We start from the raw sequence: 25,687 nt of genomic DNA, 5'->3' as shown, positions 1-25,687 counted from the left end.
TCATTCTGTTTCTTCTGTGGAGGTGAGGAGGTGCTGTGACTAGCCATTAATCTTTTTATTTTATTTTATTTTATTTTTTTCTTAATGTTTATTTATTTTTGAGAGAGATAGAGACAGAGCACGACAGGGGGAGGGGCAGAGACAGAGAGGGAGACACAGTATCTGAAACAGGCTCCAGGCTCTGAGCTGTCAGCACAGAGCCCGACGTGGGGCTCCAACTCGGGAATGGTGAGATCATGACCTGAGCCAAAGTCGGCCGCTTAACGCACTGAGCCAGCCAGGTGCCCCGCCATTAATCTTCTTAATTCTTCTCTAAATTTGGTAGCATCTTCGAAAAGTAGAGGCAAAAGAACTTTTACAATTTAAGGCTCGGCTGCTGTCCGGGGACACGAATTCTTTTGTACTGGGCCTTCTAGGATACACCTGTCAAGTACGTGGCATAGGAAAGCCTGATTCTGGCAGAACCAGGTTACCAATCCCTGGAAGGTAGGAGCAAAGGAAACTTTATCGCCAGTGTCAGATGCTTTTGTTAAATTCATTTCCTTGCTTTCAGCATTTATGTGATCAGCCTGTATACTTAGAATCCAGAGATTAGGCCTCAGTGCTCTCTGTAAATCTTGTAAGTAAAGAGAAAACAGGCAGATGAGGCCAGATTTCAAGGGGAATTTACATTGGATGTGGACATTTGTTTTTAAGTCTTAAGTCTAATTTTTGTTCTTTCATCGTGTCAAGGGAGCCCCTGAGGCTAGCCATGATACTGATAAAACAATTGAGAACTCTCTATAGAGAATGTTTTTAAGTGTAACCAATTTAACGGTCCATTGTCTGGCCATGGGTGAGTAGCATCTATTAATAGGGACTTAGAACAATAAGCTTCTTTTTTTAAGTTTATTTTTTTTAATTAAGAAAAATGTATAGCTTATTCATCCTGAGAGAGACAGCGCGAGTGGGGGAGGGGCAGAGAGAGAGCATCCTAGGCAGGGTCCATGCTGCCAGCGCAGAGCCCAATGTGGGGCTCAGACCCACAAAACTGTGAGATCATGACCTGAGACCAAGAGTCAACCGCTTAACTGGCTGAGCCACGCAGGCGCCCCAAAACAATAAGCCTCTTAACGGTGTAACCAAAGATGCAAGAGGCATCCAGAGAAGGCATAGATAACGCAGCCCCCATGATCCAAAAGTTTACTCCTGGTTAGAAGGTGCAGGAGGATCAATAAAGTATTTTCCAGACTTAGAAGACACTTTAAGACTGAAAAATGAAACAAGCCACTGCATACCGTTTACAAAGCTGTAGTCAGGGTAACTTACTGACGGGCTTGGCTGGGTGTCAAGCAGGCAGACAACCTAGGTGGTGTGCATCCATTCTCTGCCCCCGTCTTGTGCTCCTTCTGGGCCTTAATCCCCAGCTTTCGAAGGTTAAGGGGCATGATGGTGAGGTCACAGGGTAGTTATGTAAAGTGGCGCCATCCGTCATCTGTCAGAGGCCCTCTACTAGTTAGCTAAAGTGGGGCCTTCTGTGCACCAATCATCTCTACTAGTTATCTAGAGTAGAGTCTTCTGTTCGCCACTTTAGGGAGGATCAGAACAAACCTTTCTGCATCTTGTTCAGGCCATATATTAACCTCCACAAGGCCTAGAACCTGTAGCCCTGAGGGAGGTCATTGTGGCTCTGAACAAGGTGGAGGGCCAAAGGTGGAGTCAGTGTTGTTGGCCTTCCTTCAACTCCTAAAATTACTCTAAGAAAGCAAAGGCCTTTGCTGCCCAGGTGGTAAGAATGGTGTAGTGAAAATGGTATCTCTGGTCCCCACAAAAACATAACATACCTCTGGCCACAGACCTGCTCGTCTGTGCAACTGGGCAGGTGCTACTGGGATGGGACTTTTTAGCACTACCAGGTGATAGGTGATGAAGGGTGATTCGACAAGGCTGGAAACTCTCATGACAAAGACTCCTGAGCTGGCATGGCTGGACAGAGAGAGAGTTGGATTCCCAGTCTGTTTGGTCACCAAGGGGCACCCTGATAAGTGCACCCTCTGAATGGTGGAAACTGAAGAGAATATTCTCACTGGTCACAAAGCCAAGTTCTTAGGACATAGTACAAGAAGAAAGGCTTGATCTGCTTTTTCCTTTTGGCTAGGCCTTGGGTCTCTTGGAGCCACATTAATACCTAGGAGGTATTAAGGGATGTGCCACAGGGCTGGGGATTATGTGTTGTTTTATAGCATACGGCGTTGCACAGACGTTTTCTTGAGGTTGGTGGGTGAACTTGTCAATCTAACTTATTCCGTGACCAACTTATCCTAACGTGGGAGTCTTCCTGAGGTGGCAAGTGTTCTAACAGCTTTTAAGTGCTTGACCCGGGGCCCATTAGTTTTGTGGCTTTGGCTTCCAAGATGTCCCTTAGCAAGAGCCTGTACATTTTTTGTAATGTTTATTTTTATTTTTAGAAAGAGAGCATAAGTGGAGGAGGGCAGAGACTGAGAGACACAGAAGCAGACTCTAGGTTCCGAGCTGTCAGAACAGAGCCCCATGCGGGGTTTGAACTCACAGACCATGAGATCATGACCTGAGCTAAAGTTGGACACTCAACTGACTGAACCACCCAGGCGCCCCTCCATATGAGTTTTAGAATCACGTTGCCAGTTTCTTCAAAAGAAGCAGCTGGGTTGTAATAGGGAATGTTTTGAATCTGTAGATCAATTTGGGGAATGTTGTCATCTTATCAATATTAAGTCTTCTGATTCATGAACACGGCCTGTCGTTCCATTTATTTAAGTCTTCTTTAAATTCCTTCAATGATGTTATGTGGTTTTCAGTGTACAAGTCTTGTATTTCTTTTGCTAAATTTATTCCAACGTATTTTGTTATTTTTGATCTATATAAATGAAATTGTTTTCTTAATTTCATTTTTGGATTGTTCATTGCTAGTGTATAGAAGTACAATTGATTTTTGTATACTGATCATGTATTCTACCTTGCTGAATTCATTAGTTCTTTTATTAAAAATTTTTAATGCTTATTTATTTTTGACAGAGAGAGAGAGAGAGACAGAGCATGAGTGGGGGAGGGGCAGAGAGAGAGGGAGACCCAGAATTCGAAGCAGGCTCCAGGCTCTGAGCTGTCAGCACAGAGCCCGACGTGGGGGCCCGAACTCACAGACTGTGAGATCATGACCTGAGCCGAAGTCGGATGCTCAACCCACTGGGCCACCCAGGCGCCCCTGAATTCATTAGTTCTAATAGTGGTGTGTGTGTGTGTGTGTGTGTGTGTGTGTGTGTGTGTGTGTGTATTTCTTAGGATTTTCTATATACAAGGTCATGTCATTTGCTAATAGTTTTATTTCTTCTTTTGCAATGTGGATGCCTTTAATTTATTTTTCTTGCCTAACTTCCTTGGTGAGGACTTCTAGTACAAGGTTGACAAGAAGTGGCAAGAGCAGATATCCTTGTATTGACTCATTGATCTTAAGGAGAAACTGTTCAGTCTTTCACTATTAGGAATGATTTAACTTTCTTTTTTTTGGTAAATGCCCTTCCTTAGCATGAAGAAATTTTATTCTGCTCCTAATTTGTTGTTTTTATTATGAAAGTGTTGGATTTTGTCAAATGCTTTGTCTTCATCTATTGAGACGTTCATGTGGTGATTGTCTTTCATTCTATTAATATAATGCATTATATTGATTTTCACATGTTAAACCAAGTTTTAATTCCTATGATAGATTACACTTTTTATGTTAGTGTTCTCTTTTATCTTGATCGTGAAGGGAAGGAAAAATTCTTCCTCTACCCTCTAGCTGGACTAGGAATTAAATTTACAGGGGCATCTGGGTAGCTCACTCAAGTCCCACTCTTGATTTCAGCTCAGGTCCTGATCTCAAGGTTGTGGGATGGAGCCCCCACACTGGGCTCTGCACTGACAACATGGAGCCTGCTTGGGAGTCTGTCTCCCTCTCTCTCTGCCTGTGAGAGAGAAGTGAGATGATTCATTTTCAGAAATACCAAATAAAAGTTGTGCTGTCTAGTTACAACCAATAGGTTGCAAACCTATTGGAATTATGTATGAACCCCCCCGACCCCCCCACACACACAGTGGAGTCCCAAGCCCTTAGACACTTCACTTCCCGGTTCTTCTTCCCCTCTCCATTTCTCGGGCTTATTTTTCATGGGCTTTGCAATGAGCATGTGCCAAAGAACAGAAGTCTCTGTGTCACCTCAAGGAATGTACATTTGTTCCAGTCAGACTACTTTTTTACTTTGCCTGGGTATAGGCGACTTCTGGGTAGGGTAATTTTAGACTTGAGAGAAAGAGACAATAAATCTGTGAAGAATTGAGAGAACAAAGAAAACTTCACTTTGGGAGTTTCAGTTAGTAAGGAATTCTTTTTTCTTTTTAATGGCTATTTATTTTTGAGAGAGAGAGAGAGAGAGAGAGAGAGAGAACGAGTGGGGGGGGGGTGGGCAGGGAAAGAAGGGAACAGTGGATTCAAAGTGGGCTCTGTGCTGACAGCCCGATGCAGGTCTCGAACTCACGAACGACCATGAGATCATGACCTGAGCCGAAGTTGGACGGTTAACTGACAGAGCACCCAGGTGCCCCTAAGGAATTCTAAACAGAATTTGAGCTGTCAGAGTAAATTGGTAAAAAGTAACAAAGGTTATTTATATAGCCTTCTTGGCCTTGAATTTCCTATCTCTGGTGATAAGGAAATCTCTTTACCTCCTGGTACAAAGAGGGCAACTTTCACATGGGAGATTATTTCCTGCTTCAACAGGGATGGAGGAAGGTCTGAGTGTCTTTCCTGCACAGGCTGTCTTTTAAGTAACTTTTATTTAAAATAACCAATATACCGAAGTGGAGTACTTTGGGACAGCCTGCCCTTAGCTTCTACCATCAGTATAGCTAAAGGCTTGTCAATTTTGTTGATATTTTAAAGATTCCACATTTGGTTTCATGAATTTTATTGTTTTTCTATTCCACGTTTTATTTATTCCTGCTCTAATCTTCCTTATTTCCTTCTTTCTGCTTGCTTTGTATTTAGTTTGTTCTTCTTTGCTAGTTTCTTAAGATGGAAGATTAGGTTATTAATTTGAGATCTTTCTTCTTTCCCACCCTCTGAGTACTGCTTTAGCTGCATCTCACAAGTTTTGGTATGTTGTATCTTCATTTATTTTCTAATTTCCATTATGATTAGTTCTTTGACCTATTGGCTATTTAGAAATGTGTTCTTGAATATCCACATATTTGTGAATTTCCTAAATTTCCTTGTTTTTTATTTCTAAGTTTTTCCATTGTAATTTGAGAATACACTTTGTATTATGTCAATTTAAAAAAAGTTTTTTTAATGTTTATTTTATTTTTGAGAGAGAGAGAGAGCCAGAGCATGAGTGGGGCAGGGGCAGAGAGAGAGGGAGACAGAGGATCTGAAGCAGGCTGCAGGCTCTGAGCTGTCAGCACAGAGCCTGACACGGGGCTTGAACTCACAAATCTCAAGGTTATGACCTGAGCTGAAGTCGGACACTTAACTGACTGAGCCACCCAGGTGCCCCTGTATTACTTCAGTTTTTAAAAATGTATTGAGATGTGTTTTTGTGACCCAATGTATGGTCTATCCTAGAGAATGCTCTATGTGCACTTGATATGACTATGTCTGCTCTTGTTGGGTAGAGTGTTAGATGGACGTATGTTAGGTCTAGTTGGTTTATAGCATTGTTTATGTTTTTTAAGAGTGAATTTTCAGAGGTCCTTATGCTACTACTCTGGAAGTGATTTTCCACTACAGTTAATTGAACAGAAAATAGCTTTAGGATGATGCTTCCAAAGTACAAGGATTTTCCTTAGGTTGACAACATCAGTATTGATAAGATAACTTACTTGTACTTGTCAGTTCACTGCCTGGTGAAGCCGTAACCTTGTCTGTAGTTCTGTGAAGCGGTGTGGTTTTACAATACCAGTGAAAAGTTTTTCTTGGGCAGGCTCTCAAACTGTACTTAGTAGTTGAAGATGTAAAATAACTTTCCTGGAAGTATCTAATGTCAAAGGCTATGGTTGAATCTTTGCAAAAACCATACAGATAAAAAAAAATAATAGGAAGACATAAGAGACCGAATTTAACTGAGATTTTGCCATCTAGAGGACATTTGACACTGTATTGAGACATTTTTGGTTTTCTTCACTGGAGATTGTTACACGTGTCTAGTTGGCAGAGGCCAGGAATGCTGCTAAACTTTCTAAAATGCATAAGACAGTCCCCATGACAAAGAAGAACATCTGGTCCAGAATGTCCAAGTGCAAGATGGAAAACCCTTGCTCATAGTTGAAATCTAATCTGTTGAGATCAGAGGAAGAAATATTTAAGTGTTACTAGTATAAACATCATGCATATTTTAAATGCCTTGATTTTTTTTTTTTTTATTATTGACTGTATTCCCATGACTTACTTAATAAGTGCCCTAATTTTGTTTCATTGAGGAAAGGAACTCAGAAGTACAAGGTAGAAGTGCATTTTTAAAGTTAATGGATGACAAACTTGAAATTCAGGATGTATTGCTGACATCAAAATAAGAGATTAGCATAAGATAAATAGTACTAATGGAAAGAGGCCTTTGATAGGAAGTAATTAATGATTTCACACAGAGATTAATCATGAAGGGGTGGTATTTTCTTGAGGACTGATAGGAATTTGAAAATTCCTGATCTGATTTGAAAATCAGATACCTTTTTTTCTACCAAAAAAAGCATTTTATCCATGAATAATGATAACTTTATCTCCTCTTTTCCAAGTTGTATGCCTTTTTATTTCTCTAGTCTAATTGTTTTGGATAAATTTTTTTTTATTAAATAATAATGGTAATAAAAAGTATCCTTGTACTGTCCACTTTTAATGGAAGTGCTTCTAGCATTTTCCCATAAATCATAATACTGACTTTGGTTATATTCTATCATGAAAAGGGAGTAAATTAATCAATTTGTTTTATCAACAGTTTATTTAAAATCATGAATAGGGTGCCTGGGTGGCTTAGTCAGTTAAGCATCCAGCTCTTGATTTTGGCTCAGGTCATGATCTCAGTTCATGAGATCGAGCCCCATGTTGGGCTCTGCGCTACCTGCTGTCTCTCCTTTCTGTCTGCCCCTCCTCCTGCCCCCACAGGTGCCCTCTCTCTCTCTCAAAATAAATACATAAATAGTAAAAAACTAAAAAATAAAATTATGAGTAGATATTGAATATATCAAATGCCTTCTCTGATTCTATAGAAAGTATCATAAGTCCTTTTCTTTTGATTTGTTAACCTTCCAATCTTCAGCTTACTTAATCTTTCAAACAAGTTTTTTATAGTCCCACGTTTATCAGGTAGAATCATAGTGTCTAAGAAATTAACTTTCAGTCCTCACCGTTGCCCTGTTCTAATTGTAATTTTAGCTGTCAGCTTAAACATGATGCCCATGGTCTGTTCCACAGTTCACATCCTCTTGGATAGAGGGTTACCTGAGAAAGATTCCCTGTGTCATTTTAATTTTTCATTCTCTGGAATTCTGTTCTCTGACATCCACATTCCCAACGCTACTGCCAGTCTCTCATATTATCATCCACTAATTTCATGGTGGGAAATGCTTATCCATGAGTATTAGCTCTTCCTTTGGAAAGCAGGGTATTTGTGATGCCTTTTTTATTGTGTTTCCCTCCCATGGTTTCTTTCCCTGTATGCTTCCAGTTTGGGGGTGGCCAAAAGGAAAATTTGCATGAGATTTAGAAGTTTAGAAGTTAAGCAGCATCGGGGCACATGGGTGGCTCAGTCGATTAAGCGTCTGTCTTCGGCTCAGGTCATGATCTCACAGTTTGTGGGTTCGAGTCCAGCATTGGGCTCTGTGCTGACAGCTCAGAGCCTGGAGCCCGCTTCAGATTCTGTATCTCCCTCTCTCTTCCCCTCCCCCACTCGCACTCTGTCTCTGTCTCAAAAATAAATAAACATTAAAAAAATTAAAAAAAGAAAGAAGTTAAGCAGCAGCTATGTTTAGCAGCTACGTGTAACAATCCACTGTGTAGTGCCAGGCAAGTTGTCACTGATGAGCCGGCTGACCTTGTCAGCAGGGGGCAGTACCTGGACACATAGCTCATCCAGCTTCTTCTAGATTCCCTCTTTAGAGTTCTCTGGGACAGGTGCATGTGCAGTGCTAGGGCAAAAGTGGCTCCTTCTGAAGGTTACCGTGGCATTGAGCTGGAGGTAGCAAGAGACGGATGAAGGTTCCGGTTTGTCTTTGCTTTCATCTAGACCCAGCTCAACTCCAATTGCTGGCCGGGCTGCACTATAGTGCCTTCTGGCTCAACACTAGGCGCAGAGAAAACACTCTTACACAAAATATTCCCTACAATAAACCCTATGATAAATCCCTTACTCTGCATGCATTACTCTACACACATTGTGTTTCTGCTTCTCCATTGAACCCTGATTGATTCAGATTTTCTCCTAGAAATTATTTCATTCGCCCCCCCCCCCCTTCTCATTAGTGACTTTAGGAAGTCTTTGGGTACAAGATTATTTCATACAGAATCATTGAAATTTTATGTATTTTGCATCATCAGGTAAACATCAATATTAAAATGTCATTGAATCATCTTGAGGAAAATGTCCTGATTTCTCAAGTGCTAGTGAATTATTTTTTTCTAAGGGGAGGTGGTCTCCTGAATGGAAGCCACTGAAATTGTTGGTAATGTATGTTGATTCTCCAACTCTAATAGTCATATTTCAGTTAAAATATTACGTGGCTATCCTGGGAGACCATTGGTCAGATTCCCTCTTGTGGAAGTTGAAATTGTTCTGAATTGCCCTGATTCATCATAACACTCAATATACAATTAGTGAGTCCACTCTTGTTGGAAACAAATGGGACTAGCAATTGGAACTTTTTCCCCTTGTACTTAACTAAGTCACTCTGTGTGCGTGTCCCCAAAGACAGCTTATATGTACTGCAAGGAATGAAACATGGACTGCTTAAATATTTCTGTGAAAGTTTTCACACAGCGCAGAGATGGCGCCAGCTGACTATAATGATGCCATTTTTACATTAGACCTTCCTTTTGTGAGGCCATAGAATTGCATTTGGCTGATAATGTAGTTTACGTTTTTTGCCATTGGCACTTTCTGACGAATTGATCCTCTCATGGGCAAGCCCTTCTGGGTTCATCATTTCCCAGCATATCTCAGCCATAGCACTATAGCATTTGGGGCCAGATAATTCTTTGTTTTGGAGGACTGTGTAGTGGCATCCTAAGCCTCTACCCGCTACGTCCCAGTAGCACCCCCACAAGGAGTTGTGACAACCAAAACGGTTTCCTGACATTGCCAAGTATGTCCTGGGGGACAAAATCACCCTAGGTTGAGAATCATGGAACATTTTGATTCAGACACACTTGGACACGGGTTGGAGGGCAAAGAAATCTCACAAAGGGAGGGCTTAAGTCATTGTGAGCACAGTCTGAATACGGCTTAATATTGTTTGGGGATGAGAATAAAGAGGCAGTAGGAATATGCCAAGTCAATGCTGTGATCTTCATTACTGCTATATGAGATGAGCCAGTATGGAACAGGATGCCGTCTTTTCTTAACTACTAGAATGCATCTGATTCTCTCCATTTCTCTGCATCAGCTTGCCCAGGGACATAAATACGTTTGTACCTGAGGGTTGCTAATTATATTCATTGACTACATGATAGGTGTTATAATAGAAAAGTAACCAGTAACAAAGTAATTATATAAAAAATATTGCCTTTGGACTTCAGTTTCCAGTAATAGGACAGGCAGTTTCCGGATTGACCCTCCTGCTGAAAACATCTAAAATACTAGATGTTAAAAATTAGTTAAAAAGCTGATATTTGGGAAGAAACAAAGGAACATGTAGTTAATAGATGGAATCAAGATGGAAACCCAGAGAGGTAAATAGTGAACTGAAGGAGTCTTTGACACTGAAAGTACTGGCCAAACTGATGTGAACTTGCACTTCAGTGTCACATTGTTGTGTGGCATGGATTCAGAGAAAACAACCAAGGGCTTGCCTAAGAGGAAGAGTCTAGCAGAAGGCTCCAGCCAGAACACTTTGAGTCCAAAGGGCTATAGTGTCAGGGGGCTGCAATGAACATCGCTCTCTGAATCTCTGTAGTGAGAAGACAGGGAAGAGATGCCCTCGGGAAGATGTAATCATAAACTGCCTCTTAAGAGCCCAGGCAGCCCAAATTCATATTTCTTGAGTGTTCAACAAAGCTGCAACCAATAATCTAATGGTTTTAGACAGATTTGCTAAGTGCCCACAGCTGGCAGACAAAAACAAAAGCCAGTTCTGTCTATACTAGGAACTTCATTCCAATCTCCAAGGATTCCAGCAAATAAAATTTTTAAGGAATACAAGCAAGAAGCAAAAGAAATTTTAAACAATGCAAGAAAATATGGCACCATGAGGGAGAATTAGCAGACAAAAACAAGAGCAAGGAGAAACAGACTTACAAAGATTTCACATATTAGTCACAGAATGTAAAATAGCTAATGATTACTAACTATACTTAAGGAAAAAAAATGGATAATATTTACAATACATGCAGGGGACAAGAAATTGTGGGAAACGGCCACATAGATTTGAAATAGAGCCTTTAGAACTTAAAAATTAACTAACTAGGGGTGCCTGGGTGGCTCAGTCGGTTGGGTGTCCGACTTTGGCTCAGGTCCTGATCTGGTTCGTGAATTCGAGCCCCGCGTCGGGCTCTGTGCTGACAGCTCAGAGCCTAGAGCCTGCTTCGGATTCTGTGTCTCCCTCTTTCTCTGCCCCTTGCCCGCTCACACTCTGTCTCTCTCTCTCTCTCTCTCTCAAAAATAAATAAACATTTAAAAAAAATAGATAACGGGGCACCTGAGTGGCTCAGTCGGTTGAGTGCCCAACTTTGGCTCAGGTCATGATCTCACAGCTTGTGAGTTCGAGCCCCACGTCAGGCTCTGTGCTGACAGCCCAGAGCCTGGAGCCTGCTTCAGATTCTGTCTCCCTCTCTCTCTGCCCCTCCCCCACTCGTGCTCTGTCTCTCTCTGTCTCAGAAATAAACATTTAAAAAAAAAAAGAATTCAGCATAAAAATTATGAAAAATAAGTACAGGGGCGCCTGGGTGGCTCGGTGGGTTAAGCATCTGACTTCGGCTCAGGTCATGATCTCACAGTCTGTGAGTTCGAGCCCCACGTCGGGCTCTGTGCTGACAGCTCAGAGCCTGGAGCCTGCTTCAGATTCTGTCTCCCTCTCTCTCTGCCCCTCCCCTGCTCATGTTCTGGCGCTCTCTCTCTCTCTCTCTCTCTCTCTCTCTCTCTCAAAAATAAACATTAAAAAAATTAAAAAAAAAAAAAAGAAAAATAAGTACAGAATTTAAATAGACATCTCAGAAGATGCCCGAACATATGGAGAGGCCATCAACCTCATTAGTAACAGGGAAATGTAAAGTAAACACCCAGTGAGACGTTGCTATACATCAAATGGACAAAAATTTAAAAGTGGAAAAATACAGAAACTGGTGAAAGATATAGATCAACATATTCTCTTCTGCGGTGGTGAAAATTAGTATCACCACTTTGGAAAGAGTTAGGCAGTCACCTAGTAAACTTGAACATGTGCATGCCCTATGACCCAGTAATTCCAGTACTAGATATGAAACTTAGAAAGCCTTTTGCACAAGTGAACCAGGAGAAGCTATAAAAGTTTTCATGGTAGCATTAAACAACTCAAATATTAGCCAAAGAAAAGTGGATAAATATATTGTGGTATATTTATGCCTTGGAATGTGTAGTGTAAGTCCTGACAGTTGGCTTTTCTTTTTGTAATGCAAGTGCCTGATCGAAGTTTTGATTGCCCAGGATCTACTTCAAAGAGGGCTATCTTGAATAAACACATTGCCCGCCACACTAGACTAGATAAAAAGCCAAGCCACTCCCTAACGCCTAGGCTTCTTTGTTTTAAAAATTTTGGTTGATTTCCATAAATGACCATTTGGGCGGCTATTTTTTTTCTCTTCCTGTGTTTTGAATTCCTGCCCTTATGTTTTCAATTTACAAATAAAGAGTGAACTTGCGGAAATCCTAGGCCCCGTCCTTGACCCCAATAAAAGCAGAACACCAGGCCCTTAAGCTGGTATTCTCTCTCTCTCTCTCTACCTGCAACCTCATTGTGTAGCCCCAGGTGTGCTGTGTAATTTCCAGGTCCCGTAAGTAATAAACCTTCATTTTTTCCCAAGTTCCCTGGTGGTTATTGGTTATTGCTGAAGAGCACCTTACAATCATAGTAAGAACCACAAGGCCCGTCCAGCCGTAACACTACTTATCGATAGGCTGGGACTGGCACAAAACAAATCTTACAGCAGCAATGAATACGAGCGAACGAGGACTGTGTGCTTCAACGTGGGTGAATACCGTACATAATAGCAAAGAAAGCAAGTCTCAGGTGATTGCCTACAGTGTAGGTCCATTTATATAAAGTTCAAAGGCAGGTAAAACTGGACAAAGGATTAGATTGTTTAAAGATGTATTCAAAGTCGGGGGAAAAGAAAACAAATAACAAAATTCAGAATAGCGATTACCTCTGGGGTAGTATCTTAGCTCCAGCTGCTACAACAAATTGCCATAGACTGGGTCACTTAAACAGCAGACATTTCTTTCTCACAGTTCTGGAGGTCGAGAGGTCCAAGATCAAGGTGCCACAGCTTCAGGTCTTGGTGAGGGCCCTCTTCCTGGCTTGTTGAGGGATGTTTTCTTGTTATGTCCTCTCAAGGGGTGGGTGAAAGGCTAGCTCTCCTCTTCTAAGGACACTAATGCCATCATGGGGTTTCTATCCTCATGACCTAATTCCCTTTCCAAAGGCCCCACTTCCAAATAGCATGCCCTTGGGGTTTCAGCATATGGAAGGGGAGGACCCAATCATTCAGTCCATAGCAGGTAGGAAGTTGTATATCACTAAGGAAGGACACTGGGGATTACTGAGTTACCGACAATGTTCTATTTCTTAATTTTCACGTGAGCACATAAGTGTTCACATAATTATTCTTTAAACTCTACACACATATTTTACAGGCTTTTCTGTATGCAATATAGATTTCAGAGTTACAAAATAAAAGGGAGGAGTTGTATCACAATCCCTCTGGATGACTAGACTAGATAAAAAGCCAAGGCTGAATGCATTGATGTCCTGAAATTTCTGACTCATTGTAAAAGAATGAATATTAACTTTAACCCAGAAAAGAAAGGCACTCCTGATTTTGTCAAGCTCTTGTTTTTTCCTGCTAGCTTGTGACCGAGGGTTCTCACACTTCGGAGAATCTAAATGTCAAAGCATACTAAGATCTTTTATCCCTAGTCTGTTGGCCCACAAGAAAGGGGGACTGTCTTGTTCACCTGTCCATTGTCGTGCACAAAGCCAAGGCTAGCTCTCCTCTTGGGCAGCCTGGAACCCCCTGGCTCCCCAATAATTGCACAGAGAATTGAATAAAGGGTTCAGTGGGGATGTGTGGCGAGAGACTCCTTGTACCCTAGAGGTCCTTCTCAGTCCTCCCCACCTCCAGACTGCACATCTGCCCATCCTTCAAGTGCTTGCTCATAGCCTCACCGTTCTATGAGTTCTTCTCAGAGCTTAGTTTGAGGCCAACACTTCCTCCCCTGTTCTCCTCACATTCTTGTTTCTCAGTTTTCATTTTGCCCATTCTTGACTATTTGCGGGGATGTTGACCAAGCCCACTTATCTTTGCCACTTTTTTGTATGCATATTTGATTGATTTAAGGAGTGGTACGATGGGTATCTCATTGGAAAAGAAAAGCCATTTCATACTGTGTCTGGTTTTCCTGGTCCCATATAGCTGACTTAGGGGACTCCTCTCTAGTGAACAATGATACAAATATATTGGGGTGCCTGGGTGGCCTGGTTGGTTAAGCATCCGACTTTGGCTCAGGTCATGATCTCACAGCTTGTGAGTTCAAGCCCCGCGTTGGGCTCTGTGCTGACAGCACAGAGCCTGGAGCCTGCTTTGAGTTCTGTGTTTCCCTCTTTCTCTGCCCCTCCCCTGCTCAAGCTCTGTCTGTCTTTCAAAAATAAATAAACTATATATATATATATATATGTATATATATATATATATATATATATATATTTTTTTTTTTTTTTTTAATTCACATTAGGGGCACCTGGGTGGCTCAGTCGGTTAAGTGTCCGACTCTTGATTTCAGCTCAGGTCATGATCTCACAGTCGTGAGATGGAGCCCTGTGTTGGGCTCTGCACTGATAGCGGGAGCCTGCTTGGGATTCTCTCTCTTCCTCTCCCTCTGCCCCTCCCCCATTTAAACATTAAAAAAATATTTACATTTTCCTGGCAGGAACTTGTGCTTTCCTCGGTTTTGCTCTTAGCACCTTCATAAGATTCTGTGCGTAAAACAGCCACAGGAATCAGTGGTGGGTTGGAGCTCTCTGAGGCTCATGGAGAATGTTATCTGACTTGACGTTGCCCTTCTCCCCGGGGAATGTGCCCACAAGAGGGAGAGGACACGGACTGTCCTTCCACTGTCGTAGTAGCATGAGCACCCGAGACTCTGGGACTCATCTCAGGCCTGGTGGCTTTTCCCATGGGCGTAGCACTTATTCTTGTGACCTCGTGACTTGGTGACTGTCGCTAAGAACAGCAGAAAGGAGTGTGTCGGGAGGGCGCATTGCGTGGCTCCTGGAGGAGAAGGGCGAGAGGCTGTGAGCCCCTTCACCAGGGCACTGCTGTTGGACCCGACAGTCTTCCTGGTTCTCCTGCTCAGCCTGTCCCTCGAGGTTCCCTGGGGAAGTTAGAACTTGTTGCATCCACACGACTCCTGAAACAGAATGCTACAGGCACCAGTGACAGTCGCAACAAAGTTTATTACAATGAGAGGCAAGGCCGACCCATCGGGACCAACACTCTTGATAAGAGTGTGGCTCCGAACAGCCGGGGTACAGAGTTTTTAAAGCCGATCACATCGTTTTATCATTATTTGGGAACAGAACAGAGAAACAGTTCCCAGATGAGTTAGAAACAGTTGCCAGATGAGTCAGAAACAGTTATCGAATGAGGTGATTATTTTAGACTTTCTGCCGCTAAGTTGCAACCAGTGGATCTCCTTGACCTTGTCTCTGATGCTCTTTTTTTGAGCTTTTGTTTCCTTCATTGGTAAAGCCTGATTCACGAGAGTATGAAGTATGATTTACAAGAGTAAAAGCAAGGCTATTATCTTTTGACCTTCAGTGTCAGAACAAAGTTGTTATTTTTCAAGCTAAGCGTTAGCCCTACACTACAATTTAACCCTTACAAACTCACCTTAGGCCACAGCCTGCCGGCCTTGCCTGGGGTGACAGCAGGGGCTGGTAGTGAGGATCCTCTCAGTATACAGTCAGCACCATCATATCAACTGTTGGCAGGGCCTGAGCCCCTCCCTTCTGCTCTGCTGAAGTTGACGCCTAAAACCTGGCCCTCCCCTCCCTGGGATCCCTAGGAGGAGGCGAAGGGACACCTCAGCCACCATCCCTCCCAGGGGGCAGCTGGGGCTGACAGCTCAGCGAGAGCCTTCTCTGGCCTGGGCTCACTGGAAGTCTCTCTGCTGACATGAGCCCACCAGCCTCTGAACAAAGCCCTTACCCCTTGCCACCCTAGAGGGAGAGTTCAGGGCGGCCACTGAACCACCCCTGCCTGGGGCTCCCAGGACTCCCAGTGGAGCTCTGGGTGGCCTCCCTGTTGTGAGAGAGGTCCTCTGGTTGGTAGTTGGGTTCCTCACCTGGATTCCAGTTAGGACCCAGTCTCAGTCTCCTGTCTCAGCAGAATTGGGACCATCTCATTAGACCAGGGCCCTTCCTTTCCTGAGACCTTCCAGGCAGAAGTCAGCCCACAGCTCTGTCCACCCTCCCAGTACGGAGAGAGCGCTGGGGGGGAGGGGAGGGACGGGCAGCGTGGATCACTGGCTAGCGCCCTTGGTTATGGACAGAATGCGTTCCTCAGTCCACATTCAGGGACCCTGCCTGGAAACCTGACAAGGTCCTGGAACTTCATCCTCTGCTTTTCTGAGTCTGTGCCCCTCAGACCAATACCCTCACCTTCTGGATTCCCCGAGGAGAAAGTCAGGGTGAGCTGCATCTGGCCAGAGCTGTACGGCACCTCTGAGGGCTGACAGCAGCTAAAGGGCTGTTTGGGACCCCAGTGACATGCATCACAGCCTGGGACTCCTGCACCTATTGATCTGGGTCTGTCGGCCTCACACGCAAGTCCTCACCTCCTTGAGTGCCTAGGACATGGGGCATAAGTCTGCTTACCCCTGCGTCCAGCCTCCCAATGCCAAGAGCAGGGCTGGGGCTCTGGGAAGCCCCATGGTTTGGGGAGGGTTCTTCTCATTACTACTCAGGGTTCTCACCTGGACACCAATTAGAGCCAAAACTCCTACCTCTGTGACACTGGAGCCACCCGTTACACCGAGGTCCTCCCGTCCCCGTGACTCCCCAGGCAAAACTGAAGGGCTCTGCACTGTGCACCCCTGGATAAGAACATGTGGGAACCTCTGTGCTGAGGGGAGTCCCCTCATATCACTGAGTCCTAACCTTGATTCATTAGTTCTTGAGTCTCCCATCTCTGCAGAACTGGGGCCACCCCCACTAGACTCTTCTCTTCCTGCTACCATGCAGGCAGAAAAGGCGGGGGGGGGTCCCCAATCTAACAAGTCTCCTCTAGGCCTCCCAGGGTTACCAGCTCGGGCAGGAGCAGGGGAGATTTGGGGGGTCTCTTATGTTCTCAGGTGGGTGTTGCCCTCAACCCTCCACTGCCCTCACCTTGACACCAAGCACTATGGTGTCTGGCCCGTTCTTGGAATGCCACCCTCAGCTGACCTGGTCTGCTGCCCTCAGATCTCACCTTCCTGGCACTACTGAGTTGGAAGTCAGGGTGAGCCAAATCCAGCCACAACTGTTCTGGACTCCCAAGAGCTGACAGCTGGGGCACAACTTCACGCGATCCCGCTGTTCTGGTTGAGTCCTTTCCTCATTCTTCCTTCTAGGTACCCCCCCCACCCCCTTGATGTCTATCAGCGGTTCATACCACTCCCTCTACTGACCTGAGGTCACCCTCCGTAGACCAAGTCTCTAATGTTCCTGACAAGCCTATAGGTCTGAGGGCAGCCACAGGTTAGTCTGTGTGAGACCACCTATATCCTGGGGTGTTGATCTCCCATTCTCCTACAGAGCGTTCCACATCTTGGCTCCTGTCCCTGGATTAAAGGCTTCCTAGGGACGCCTGGGTGGCTCAGTAGGTTAGGCATCTGACTTCAGCTCAGGGCATGATCTCTCGGTTCGTGAGCTCACAGCTCAGAGCCTGGAGCCCGCTTCGGATTCCGTGTCTCCCTCACTCTCTGCTCCTCCCCCGCTTACGCTCTGTCTCTCTCTCTCTCTCAAAAACGAATAAACTTAAAAAAAAAAAATTTAAAGCCTTCCTAGGAAATGCTACGCCCCTGCAAACTCGAGATGAAGCTTGCAGATGAAATCGGTGTGGCAGGGGCGGCGGAACACGGGGCAACTGTAGCTCAAGGTGGCGTGCCCAGGGCGGCTGTAGGGCTGTCAGAGCAAAAGCCGGCTGATTTATTCCTTCTCTTCACCAACTGGACTTAGCCTCTTCTGTGACTTTGGTTCTAACACACTGACTTTCTATGAGGCAGGGATGGAGATGATTTTGTGAGCCCCTATCTTTTGAGGTCATCTGGCGTTGCATATGTAGATGATCATATTGTCACCAAATGTCTTTTTCTTTATTCGCACCACTTGATAGTTTATTGTTCTAGCTGTGTATTCCACACCAGTAGCTTGTGCACAGAGCCCTCTTTTTCTCGCCTGAGACATATCTCAGGGTAGTGAAAGGAAACGTGAATCATGACACATGATATCTGAGTCTGGCTGAGAGGCGCAGCATAGCGTGGGCTCTAGATGAATTCAGGCCATGGATCCACACTGGCCCTGCAACCTAGCAGCAGCGTGACCTCACTCACGTTAGCGTACTCTCTGAACCCCTGGTTCTTTATCTGCGGAGCAAGTGTGAGAAGCCCCGCCTCCCAAGACTGATGGATGTACAGAATATATGTGGCAAATCCAGCTCAGAGCCTGACAAGTACTGAGATTTTTTTGAAGAGCGGTTATTCCCATGATTATTTTGACCCAGACAATATCACATACCACGCTGGGACTTTTTTTTTTTTAATTGAGGAGGAAGTCAAAGAATATGCAATATTCTAGAAAAAAAACTCAAAAAACCCAAATCAGCCAAATTCTACTTACTAAGTAAAACTAATATTTCTCCATAAAATGCTTAGTCATCTGATGTGGGCACGTAGGGGACTTCCCAGTTGGATACGCCATGAAGCTACTACTACAGGTGTGCAAACGGCAGTGACTTGCTACCCTCTCAACTGTGCTTGCATTTAATCCATCTCTATTTTTTTTTTGTTTAGAGAGACAGAGAGGGAGTGTGAGCAGGGGAGGGACAGAGGGAGAGAAAGAGAATCCTAAGTAGGTGCCACGGAGGGACTCACTCCCACAACCCTGGAATCATGACCTGAGTCGAAATCAAGGTTCGGGCCCTTGAGCGACTGAGCCACCCAAGTGCCCTGATCCATCTCTGTTTTTACTCATTTCACCACCACCAAAAATCTAGACCTCATTTGGAATATTCCATATTACACAGAAGAATGCCTAATTTAGGTTTCTTTTTAATGGAGTGATTGACGCCTACCCCCCACCCCCACCCCCACCCCCACACCAGCCAGGGCAAAGTGGCTGACAATCACCCTTATTCTTTTTTTTTTTTTTTTTTTTAATTTTTAAGAAATGTTTATTCATTTTTGAGAGAGAGAGCTGGGGAGGGGCAGAGAGAGAGGGAGACACAGAAACTGAAGCAGGCTCCAGGCTCTGAGCCATCAGCACAGATCCCAATGTGGGCCTTGAACCCACGAACTGTGAGATCACGACCTGAGCCGAACTTGGATGCTTAACTGACTGAGCCACCCAGATGCCCCCACAATCACCCTTATTCTAAGAAACTCTCTGGACACTGAGTGCACAAAACACCTGGCTAGTGCACCTGCTCAGGAACAGCACAGCAGTCCTTCCACCTGTCCCAGGTGGGCGGGCACTTGTCTCTAGTTCACCACATCCCTCAGGAACTGTTAGGAGCCATTTTCCATGGCCAACCTAGTCTGTCCGTTGAGAGACCCGCCATCTGGGGTTCTGGTCCCCGCTCACCCTTTCAACAGCTTCAGCTAACGATTCATGCAGCCAAACTTAACATTCCCTCCCACAAAGGGACCGGCAGCTTCCCAGGCTCCCAGCCTGCCTTGGCTCAGGGTATGTATCCCAGACTGCTTCCACGTAGAATCTCCTCCCTTGTTCTCCCTTCTGTTCACTGCCCTTCGGGATTAGGGATGTATCTCACCATGTTCCTTATGTGATAGCTTCTCTTGGACTCTGAAATGTCATTGGCAGGGTTTGGGCCTGGCGCACACATCCTAGAACTCACAGGAAGCCTTCCAAAGAGCAGGTGCTCCATTCATGCTTGGTGAACAAAAGGGATAGTGAGCAAGAATTCTAATTTACGACAGTTTGGTTTCTCCCACATTCTTGAAAAGCTAAGCAAATCCAGGTATATGCCTTTTAATTTTACCAAAAGAAAGAGTGAAAGAAATAAGAAAAACCCAGAATTAACCACTTTTTATTCATTTCACTATCTTGTTGCCTCAACTGTGTCACTGTGGGGTTCTCTTACATTTTACCGAAACTCCCTATTCCAGTGCTATGTGTTTCTTGTACTGGATCACAATAGAAGATGCAAGGGTTTTCAATTTGTCTTACAAAATACAAAACCGTTACTCTCAAACGTGGTAACCAGCAATACATATGCGAGCCACGTCATTCATAAACGTACATTCTGAACTTACATCAACTTTTTAAAAAACAACACACTGGAAAGCTAAGAAACAAAGAGGTAAATCTGTATGCTATTTCTAAACAACAGGAACACAAAGAAGAACTATACTCTGCTGTCTCCAGCTCCACCTGACTCCCCGCTGCTTTAAGGTTGACAGCACTTCCCGACTACCAAGTGAAGGCCCTGTCTTGGACTTTGCTAGGGCTGAGAAGTGCTGCTGGACGAGGCCCCGGCGGCAGCTGTGGCCGCAGCTCTGGCCTGGGCTCTCTCTTCCTCGTCTCGCAGAGCCTCCTCATAATGGGCCTGGAAGGCACTGGGGACAGTATCGCTGGCTTTGGCCAAAAACTCTAGGACCTTCATCTTGCTGGTTTCAGCGTGGGCCCTCGGACCCCACAGGAACTCATAGCGAGGAGGATCACTGTTGGGCACCTGGCGGTACTCCAGGTACTTTTCCTGCACCAGATCTCTGGTGATGAGCTTCCTGGGCTCCCCAAAGAGCGGGTGCCTCCTCCCAGCATAGACCCCCAACACATTCAGGAATTCCCACATCTCCTCCTCGGTGGCACGGTTGTCATTCATGAAGATCACACTCAGGAGGGGCATCAGGAGCCCATTCTTGGGAAAGCCCACGCCATCGCTCAGACGCCCTTCGACGGGAAGATCCCCTTTCCTAACAAACGCATAAGACTGACCGTTGGGGTCAACCTCCTTCAGGTCAAGGCCAGACTCCAGCTCCATGCGCTCAGTGGTCTTCCGGAGGATCTCGGGGAATTGCTCCTGGTGCTCTTCGCTGATAATCTGCAGCATTTCTGCCTTTGTAATGGGTTCTTTCACTTTATACTTGTGCAGCAGAAATTGCACCAACAGGCCCGCCTCTTTGCTCAGATGACCTCTGAGAGTGCTTTCAGAGAAAGGCGGGGCGTGGGACAAACCTGGGCTTTCCTCCCCTTGGCTCTTGGCACCTTCATCAGAACTGGAGCCCGAAATGGCTGCAGCAGGGCCGCTGGCGGACCGGGCCCTGGGAGACTTCTGGGGAGAACCTGCTGCAGGGGGGCGCGAGGGAGCACCCTCAGAAACAGGCAAGGGGGAGGAGGGAGACTCTACCACTGTTGCAGTGGCCTGAGCTCCCGCGAGACCCTGGCTCTCACTTCAGGCCTTTTGGCGTTTCTCACGGGCACGGAGCTTACTCTTCTGACCTCGAGGCATGACCATGCCTAGGAATGGCGGGCCAAGTGTCACTGGAAGGCCCATGCTGTGGGCACCTGGAGGACGAGGATAAAAGGGTGTGAGTCCCTTCAGCAGGGAAATGTCATTGTGGCTTTAAGAATGCCCCCCCCCCCCACCATTGGTGTCCTTGAGGGCGCTGCTGTAGGACTCCGCAGGGCTTCTGTTCTCTCAATCTGTCCCCTGAGGACCTGCTGGAGGAAGTCAGAGCTGCCGTAGGCCACAGCCTGCTAGTCCTGCCTGCATCCAAGACCCTTGCTTCTCTGCTCCTGTCTGATACAGCTCCCTGCCACCTAAGAAATGAGTCATCCCCCCCGACAGCGCTGCACACAGCCGTCCAGGCTGACACCACAGGGAAGACTTCGCGCAGCCTCCTCTGTTCTGAAGTGGTTTTCCCCCAGTGCTCACACGGGATTTTTACCTTCACTCCCTGTAGCGCCTGGGACTCCTCTCTCTGCCGGACTGGGGCAGCCAGTCCTTAAACCAAGGCCCTCATTTACTGAAATCCTGCAAGGTGAAGTCAGGGGCCATCTGAATCTGTCAGCTCTGCCCTGGGCCTCCTAGGGGTTAGGCTCGGTGCAACCGTCACCACTGGGAGTTAACTGGTCCCCATTTCCTCACTCAGTATCCTCACTTTGCCACCTGACCGGTCCTGGGCCTCCACCTTCAGTGGGCCTGAGTCCACACCTTTTACACCAAGGTCTTTGCTTAAATGGGACCCCAGCGTTAGAAGCCAGGGTGAGCCACATCCTACCGAGGCTGCTGGGGGCCTACAAAGCCTGAGAACAAGGAGGGGACCCTATGGGATCCCACAGTTCTCCACTGGCTCATTAGCTCAGTCCTCACCCAGGGTTCTGATTTTGGCTCAGGGTAGGACTTCTGACTCCTCATTCTAATGAACTGAGTCAACCAGACCCAGATCAAGGTCCTCACTTCTCTTGTAGTAGGGTCCCCTCCCTAAGGAGAGAAAAACAAAACAAAACAAAACAAAAACCTCAAGGCAACTTGGCTATATGGGTACGTGACAACATCCCTCGCGACCTTGTAACATGAGACCACTTAATCACTGCATGTTTGTGTGCTCCCATATATGAGAGACAAAGAAGTAGAAAATATATAAAAAAAACTATGCCATGTGGCGTTCGGGGCTCATTTCTTTGGTACGACCCAACTGAGCGGTGCCTGCACGAATAAAGTTGCTTCCTGGAAAGAAAAGCCTCGGTGTCACGACTCTGTGCGAGAATCCTGCTACACTCTGAGTCGCTGGAGGGGAAGCCGGGACAAACCACATGGGGGAAACCTACCTAGAGCCTCCTGGAACTGAGAGCATGGGTAGAGTTTTGGTCTGCCCCCTCTTTTGGGCTGAAGTCGAGACATCTCCTTAGCACTCAGGGTTCTCACTCTGGACTCCCGTTAGGGCTTTGGTCTCCTCTTGCTGCAGAATTGGGGCCACTCCCCTAGACAACACCCTCCTCTCCCTGGAACATTTCAAGCAGGTCAGCCCCACAGCTCTGCTGGAACCTCCCAGAATGGGGGGCGGGGGGCAAGGCCACTGGATGGTTGTGTCAGTCCATATTCAGGATCTCCATCCTCCGCTTAAATTCACACCCTTTGGGCCAAGGTCCTCACTTTCCGAGTTCCACAAGGCTGAAGTCAGGTGACCCTCGGTACATCTGAGGCTGTATGGGGCCTTCGGGAGCTAAGAGTGGGGGAAGGGCTGTTTGGGACCCCACTGACATGCAACAAAACCTGGGACTCCTCCCTCTACTGATCGGGGTCCATCAGCCTCACGGCCAAGTCCTCACCTCCCTCCGTCACTAGACAGGAAACTCAGGCCCACGGCATCTGGCCATCCCTGCCTGCTTCTCCTGGATCTGGTCGGACCCTCACCCCCTTTCAGGGGAAGGTCTCCTCATAAGCACTCAAGGTCTCACCGGGACTCCAGTTAGGGCCCAGGCTTCTTCCCGTGGCAAAACCGTGGCCTCCCCACTTAGGCCTAGGCCCTCCGCTCCATGGTGCCGTCCACACCCAAGTGTGCCGGGGCTCCCGGTGCGGACGCTAGGGCAGCACTCTGTGGGGCTTCCTTGGTCCTGGGTGTGGTGGTGGCCTCAGTCCACATTCAGAGTCCTTACCTTGAAACCTGAGCAGGCCTGGAATTTCGCCCTCCACTAATCCGAGGCCCTGTCCCTCCGACGAACTCCCTCGCTTCCCAAACTTCCAAGGCGGAAGTCAGAGTGAGCCACAAACGGCCAACGCTGTTAGGGGGTTCTGAGGGCTGTCAGCAGGGGAGGATCTACGGCAACCCAAAGATCTCAATCAGAGCCAGCGACTCCTCCCTGTACCCACTTGAGTCCGCCAATCTCAGATGCTCCCTGAGTCCCTAGAAGGGGGGAGTCGGAATGCTCCATGTAGAACTACCCCTGCCACGGGCTGCCAGGCCGGGCAGCAGGGGCGGGGCTCTGGGCACCTCCTCTTTTGGGGAGAGGTCCTCGCTAGGATTCCGGGTCCTCACCTGAGCTCCAGTTAGGACCCGAACCCCTTCCTCTGTAATTGGCACTGCTCCCTTTCTCCCAGGGCCTCCCGAACGAGAGCCCCGGACAGAAGTGAGGAGCTCCTGAGCTGAGCGGTTGGCTTCCCACGATTAAGAACAGGGCGCTGGGAATGTGTGACCCTCTCTGCTGGCCGGGATTCTCTCTTATCCTAGGTCCTCACCTTGGCTCCTGCTAGTTCCCGGGTCTCCTCGCTCTGTAGGATTGGGACCCAATCCCACTAGATCAAGGTCTTCCTCTTTCCAGGACCCTGCAGGCAGGAATGAGGGGGCTCCTCCGCCTGACAACTCTGCCTCAGTCTGGGCCTCCCAGGTTGCGGGAGTCGGGGGGTGGGGTGGGGTGGGGAAGGGGGGTCTGTGGTGTCTCCTCCGTTAGAGTGTGGGTAATTCCCTGATTCCTCCCTAAATGTCATCACTTTGACCCCTGGCTAATCCTGGGACTGCCCCCCTCAGATCGAGGCCCTTTTCTCCTGGGACTACAGAATTAGAAGTCAAGGGGAGCCAGCTCCCCACCTCCAACGACTGACAGGTCAGGACTCGATGGGACCCCACTGTTCTGGCTGGGTCCTCCCCTTGAAGCCTGTTAGAGGCTCACATTCCTCCCTCTACTACCTGAGGTCGCCCTTCTTAGACCAAGGCTCTCATGTTCCTGACAGCCCTGAAGGGTAACTGGGATACTTCACCTCACAGGCCTGCCTCCAACCCTATACGTCTTTGAGCAGCCATAAGCCAGTCTCTGGGGGTTGTCTATATTCTGGAATGTTGATCTCCCCAGTCCTCCTACATAGGGATCCTCGTTTCAGCTCCTGTCTCCTTGATTACAGGCTTCCTGGGAAATGCCACATCCCTTCAACCTCTCGAGCAGTTTCCCGACTATAAATTTTGCAGAAAACGGTTCTTTGCCCCATAGTTATGGAGACAAGGAAGCTGTAACTCAAGATGAGAGGCGTAGGACAGGTGGTGTGCAGTCACCAGACTTAGTCTCTTAGGTGACTTCAGTTCTGTTAACTTTCTACAGGGAAGGGGTAGAGCCTCAGGATTTTGAGCCCCTGTTCTTCGGAGGTGATGTGACACTGCATTTGTAAATGAGCATGGGATTGCCAAATATTATCTCTTTGCTTTCTTTATTCATACTCTTCATTTATTTTATTATTCTTATTGCTCTGGCAGTGTATTCCAATCCAGGAGTTTGTACACAGCCTTTCTTCTTACTGCCGGAGATACAGTTTGGAGTAGGGAGAAGACGCGTGAATTAGGAGATAACAGGCTGGCATGAGTGGGAGACCGTGGGGATGGTTTTCTTTTTGACGAGCCAGACTTGGGGACTGTGCATGAGAAAGTTGTTTTGTCTCTACATGCCTTTAACCCACATATTTCGTAATGAAAATGAGCCCCTATGCCGTGGACTGAATGTTTGCGTCTCACCCGCCCCCAATTCATATGCTGTAATCTTAGCCCTCCAGGGTGATGGTATTAAGGAGGAGGGGCCTTGGGGAGGTGATTAGGTCAGGAGGGTGGAGTCCTCATGAGTAGGATTAGTCCTCTCGGAAAAGCACCCCAGGAGAGCTCTCTTGCCTATTCCACCGTGTGAGACGCAGCAAGAAGGCACCATCTCTGAAGCAGGAAGTGGGCTCCCAACAAACACCGAATCTGCTGGCACCTGGATCTTGGACTTCTGAGCTTTTAGAACTGGGAGGAATAGATTTTTTTTTTTAAACATTTATATGTTTTATTTATTTATTTGCTTACTTATTTATTTATTTATTTATTTATTTATTTATTTATTGGAGGAATAGATTTTTGTGGTTTGTAAGCTACCCAGTCAACAGTATTTTTGTTATAGTAGCCCGAATGGACTAAGACACCTTGAAACAAATTTGACTGCCCACCGTGACGTACATGAAGGGCCACTTGAAGGCTCACCTTTCTGTGGTTACAGGCCA

The 25,687-nt window shown here is 46.4% G+C and overlaps 1 protein-coding gene and 1 long non-coding RNA gene across 2 annotated transcripts in view; one reads left to right on the top strand and one right to left on the bottom strand.

Annotated features, from left to right (window-relative positions):
* The window catches only part of LOC123594087, a 276,984-nt gene that overhangs the window by 237,781 nt on the left and 13,516 nt on the right, over positions 1–25,687 (top strand). The window lies entirely within an intron of this gene.
* On the bottom strand, positions 19,742–21,270 carry MAGEB17 (MAGE family member B17). The gene is given in 1 exon segment (XM_045470702.1): positions 19,742–21,270. A coding segment is annotated over 1 exon segment (1,053 nt). The 5' UTR covers positions 21,224–21,270; the 3' UTR covers positions 19,742–20,170.

Source organism: Leopardus geoffroyi, chromosome X (assembly GCF_018350155.1).
Source record: "Leopardus geoffroyi isolate Oge1 chromosome X, O.geoffroyi_Oge1_pat1.0, whole genome shotgun sequence".
NCBI lineage: Eukaryota > Metazoa > Chordata > Mammalia > Carnivora > Felidae > Leopardus > Leopardus geoffroyi.
This window is presented reverse-complemented; position numbering and strand designations above follow the sequence as displayed.